The 5410-nt window shown below is 37.5% G+C and overlaps 1 protein-coding gene across 1 annotated transcript; it reads right to left on the bottom strand.

Moving 5' to 3' along the window:
* Positions 1-2819, bottom strand: LOC135959282 (probable cytochrome P450 4d14). The gene is made up of 5 exons (XM_065510410.1): positions 2642-2819; positions 2119-2575; positions 1861-2057; positions 486-857; positions 1-426 (listed from the first exon to the last, which is right to left on the bottom strand). The coding sequence occupies exons 1-5, from the start codon at positions 2802-2804 to the stop codon at positions 89-91; spliced, it is 1527 nt and encodes a 508-aa protein (XP_065366482.1). The 5' UTR covers positions 2805-2819; the 3' UTR covers positions 1-88.
* Between the last annotated feature and the right edge of the window lie 2591 nt (positions 2820-5410).

Raw genomic sequence — 5410 nt, 5'->3', positions numbered from 1 at the left:
TTACAAAGAAGCTAAAGTCATTTGAGTGTTTATTACAAAAATATAAAACAATTACACAATAATACTAAAACGTTAAAATCTTCTCTTCTTAATAAACTCTAGGCTTTAAACCCAAATTAATACCCGTGGCCGAACGTAAAATCAAATTCATTACCGGCACCACATCCTCACCCAAGGGCAACAATTCAAAATGTCTAATCATTTTACTAATAGTGCTCTTCATTTCCAAAACGGCAAACTTTTGGCCAATACAATTGCGTGGACCAGCCGAGAAGGGTACATAGGCGAAAGGATTAACATGATCCAAGCTGTCGTTGGTAAAACGTTCGGGTATAAAATCATTGGGATTAGGGAAATACTCAGGATCACGGCAAGCGGCATAAATAAGCAGAGTAATATTAACATTGGCGGGTATAATTTTGCCATCTAGAAAAAAAAGAAAAAAATTATTGTACTTCCTATATTGTTTATAACTTCAAACTTACCCATTTCCACATCTTGTTCTGTAATACGCCCAATCATGGGCACTGGTGGATACATACGTAGACTCTCCTTAATAACAACATCTAGATATTTTAAATCTTGCAATTCTCTCATGGTTATCGCTTTATCTTTATCATTTCCTATAACTTGTTGGATTTCTTCAAAAACTTTTTGCTGCACCTGTGGATGACGAGCCAATAGGTAGAGAGTATGTGATATACCACTGGTGGTGGTATCATGACCTTCAAACATAAAGGTATCGACTTCTTCACGTATATCTTCATTGGTTAAGGGCTTACCGGCAACTGTGGACTGCAGCAATACATCTAGGAAAGCCATGCGTTTCTTAACACCCAAGTCATTGCATTCATTGTCTAGAAAGTGAAGAAAATTAATAATTTTACTCAATAACTGTTTTAAAAAGCTTGATGTGTATTAAAGTGGTCCACTTCCCTTTATGATTAGATTAAAGGGTCCCTAAGGATCTATAGTTCACTATTAAAAATAAGACCACGCATAAAACCAAAACTCCTGTTCGGTAAGAGAAAAATCGGAGAGAAATCTCGTTCTTCATGACCCTAACAGCTGGTTCACAAATGTCAAGTTTACTTGAGAAAGTCTTGAGTTTATTGAAGAGGGAGGAGAAGAGATTGGAAAAATGTTCCTCTTTTTCTTCCTCTCGGAGAGAAATCTCATTCTTCATGACCCGAAGTGCTGGTTCACACATGTTAAGTTTACTTGAGAAAGACTTGAGTTTATTGAAGAGGGAGGAGAAGAGATTGTAAAAATGTTCCTCTTTCCTCGCAGATAAATCTCGTTCTACATGATCCTAATATCTGGTTCACACACCCCAAGTTTGCTTGATAAAGTCTTGAGTTTATTGAAGAGGGAGGAGAAGAGATTGGAAAATTGTTCATCTTTCCTCACAGATAAATCTCGTTCTTCATGACTCACAGGATCGTCTCAGCATTACCCAGAACGTAGCGACGGCATTAAAGACCACAATATCTAGTAAGCCATCCCGCAAGTATTCTAAGATAGCGACTATAGAGGGATTTTCCCTTTGACAGCGTGACAAAACGCTTCTTCTGTCTGAGTCCAAAATTGCACCTTCAGTGATGAACAAACTCCGACTCAACTCAGGAACCGGATAATTCTGGTTATTTAAAAGGATTTTGGTGTTTTAAAACTATTAATTCGATAGGGAACATTATTGTATTACCCACGTCTTACTAATAGCACTATGATCTAAATATTATTGAAATCCCATGACTTTGATCGCTAAAATGTCTCGAAAGCAGTTTAATACATTTTCCTAGACTTGTTGAAGATCTATAAACCTTTTAAATTATCCCATAGCTATTCCAAATCACTCACTCATTGCCACAAAAGTGCCATCTGCAATAGATTTCTCCAAAGCCTCACGTCTCTCTGTAATAACCTTATCCGTAAAATTGTGCATAATTTCAATGCTCTCCTTCATCTGGCGGTATTTTCTGTAGTTCAACAATCTAAAAAGCGTCTCAAAACGTTGAGCTGGTATCATGAAACGCGTAGCAATAATATCAGCAACACTGAAAGAAAACAATTAAAACTTGATTTCGTTTAAGATAAAATTAAATAAAAACAACTCACTCTGTCACCGCTTTGGCATAGGGGAAATTTGGATTCTTTTGAGCATTAATCTTAACACCCATGGCTGTTTCGGCTATAATATCCAAGGCTGTCAAACACACAATGGGGAACATATTTAATGCCGTTTTACCATCTGCCTGCTGCTGCAATCTCTCCACCATAACAAAACTTTGCTGATCGAAAATTTCCACAAATTGTTCCAGAATTTTGAAATGATAGGTAGGTGTAATAATCTTACGACGTCCATGCCATTTGGAACCGCTGCTTAAAAGCAAACCATCGCCCAGCCAGCAGGTTAAGAGATCATACAAAGCATTTTTCCTTATAACTTGCTGGCTGCTCAGTATACTTTCGAAATATTTAGCATCTTGCACCATCAGCACACATTCGCCAAAAAACCACATGCGTGCCACTTTGCCATATTCATCTGTCAGCTGCTTTAAAAAGTCAAAAACCTCTAAAAGCAATTGCATACAATTTTAATTATAACTTGAATTTGTAAAAACAAAATAAGGAAACTTACGCGAAGTACTATTGCCAATGGCCAATAAAGCATTACCCACTAAAGGCACTGTCTTGGGTCCCCTAATGCCTGCATTCCTCAATAACTCCTCACGATGTTTTTTATTGAAATAGTCCAAGACTAAAAGACAGGTAAATATAACTATTATTAATTCCACAATCATAGCGAGTCCGTGAACTTTTACGCGTCTTTTCTAAATGATTTGTTTTTATGAATATTTCAAAGTTTATGGGGGACTATGGCAATTGTTTTAATCGCCCTAACTACTTGTACTCTCTCTTATCAGCCAAACATTGGACAGACATTTGTTTTGTATAGCCGAAAATATTCATTGATTTGGTATAATCTTATCGCCTTAAAGAAATGCCATTATAAAGAGATTTAGTGACGAATAGATTTAGAAGTTTAAGTGAAACGGTTCGTTTTAATTTGATTATTATTTAGATACAGATATTAAACAGAAATTAATATTTTTTTAATAACCGTTGTAGATATGATATACAAATCCGTTCCATCCTTGGCCATGCCGATCGTATCGTTTACCCATCTAGTTTGTACCTTTTCGAAGATAGCATTATCGTTCTAGAGAGGGTCTCGTCTGAAAGCCTAGACCCTCTCTACACCAGGTATTATGCAATACAATTTTGACGGTGTAATGTCCCCCAAATGAATATGGCATTCCTGGACGAATTGTAATCACTAGTCAGGTTTCTTATGCAGTACGACAATCGAAAAATACTTATTCGGGTATCTCTATTCGATATTTGATCTTAATTTCCTCCAGGAGTGAGAGGGGTAGGGGTAATCAGACGGTTCTAAAATTAGCTGTGGTGTTGGTTCTGGCGTCTTCTGTGACAAACTTGGGGTAGGCATCTCATATCGTCTTCCGAATGAGTGTAGTGTTTTCCATGCGGATATTTTTGCAATCATGGTAGCTTGTAAAACACACTACATGATCATAATATTCGCGTCACTTCTCTCACTGAAGGCCTACACAACTTCATATTCACTATTCAGACAATGTAAGAATTCTCTGTCAAGGCTAGGTCATCTATCTGACATTAATCTGGTTTGGGTCAATGCGCACAGAGATTACTACGGTAATGAACAGGCAGACGAACTAGCCAGAATGGGATCTCCAATACGGTCTCAGTAGCAATTCCACTGATGACTATTAAAGGTATTATCTTCTGACACTTTCTTATAAAGGCTGAGTAGATGGCGTAATTTAGACGAAAGACGAACTATGTAACTGATACTCTGGAATAGAAGGGATATATCATGGTTGCTGGCAGTATTAAAGAGGCACTGGACATTAGGCAAACTTGCAAATAGCCTGAGACATCCTTTTAACGACCATTGTCTTAGCTGTAAGGATATGGAAAAAGATGAACGTCTTGTCAAAACGGAGTCCCTTCGACACTACTTGATTGTTCGCACGCAGTGAACTACCACGTAAACCAACCAACCAAATCTCTATTCAATATCATATAATACCTCATCCTATTTGCTGCCTCTTTAATAAACAACAAATTCTCTGAAAGAAAACTACTTTAATTTGGGAACATGAAAGACACCTGATCCTGAATTCCTCAATATAGACACCATTACGCACTATTTTTCTCCTGTTAGAGATCTCCTTGAATACATTGAGATTTTGCTGTGACGAGGAGTGTTTCTCCTGTGATTGATTGTCGATTATTTGAGTATTATTTTCTCTCTGTTCCAAAGTGTAGCGTATCCCACAGAGAGCGTTCTGCATCAATTAAAACAAATAGTAGACGGACGGGCAAGGTCTGGACTATAAGGCAGATGAGGCAAAACTTTCCAACCACTTATAGTTTTTAACAGGTATTACAATATGTGGCCGAGCGTTGTCATGATGGAATATTACGGTTTCATGTATGGTCGCATATTCTGGGCGTTTTTCGGCCAATGCTCGCTTCAATCAGTTGCTTTCGGTACAGGTTCCCTGTGATTTCAGTAGCTCATAATAGATAGGACCCTTTTGATTCCACCAAATACAGAGCATCATGGATATTTGACTTTGTTGTCCAATCGGCTGCTTCACGATCTCTTACGCTTCGGGTTATGAATCCATTTTTCATCCCAAATAATGATTCAGTGCAAAAATGATTTTCTTTTATAGTGTTTAAGCATCATTTCGGACATGCAAAATCGTCTTTCAATATATCTCGGCTTCAATTCGTATGGCGGCTAACTTCCTTGCTTTTGGATGAATCCTGCCGCTTGCAAACGTTTTGAAATTGCTGCTTGAGTAGCTCCCAATAATTTTGCAAGTTCTTGTTGACTATTACAATAATCTTCATGGAGTAATGGCTCCAGTTCTTGGTTTTCAAACTTTTTTGACTGACCTGAGCGATATTTGTCGTCCGTGTCTGAACCGCACAAACCATCTGTCGCACGTTGAAAACGATGGAACAAATTCAACATAAGTTGTGGTGAGCAATCGGAGTGTTAAAGCAAAACTTCCCCACACATGACAATTCGTTGGTAACAAATTTTACATTTTCGATTGTTTACAATATAATGTTCAATAACTAAGTCTGCTTTTACACAGGACAAGTTTACTTGAAGCAAGTCTCTTCGATTCCTTTTTAAACTTGCTCGTCTGTTTACACACAGCAAGTCTGTGTTCAATTTTGTATGTCAAAAAATGAGAAAACAAAAGAGAATTGAAGAGACTTGCGGCAAGAAAACTTGCCCTATGTAAAAGCAGACTAAGTGAGAATAAATGCCAATTGGAAT

Source organism: Calliphora vicina, chromosome 4, assembly GCF_958450345.1.
Source record: "Calliphora vicina chromosome 4, idCalVici1.1, whole genome shotgun sequence".
Taxonomy (NCBI): Eukaryota; Metazoa; Arthropoda; class Insecta; order Diptera; family Calliphoridae; genus Calliphora; species Calliphora vicina.
This window is presented reverse-complemented; position numbering and strand designations above follow the sequence as displayed.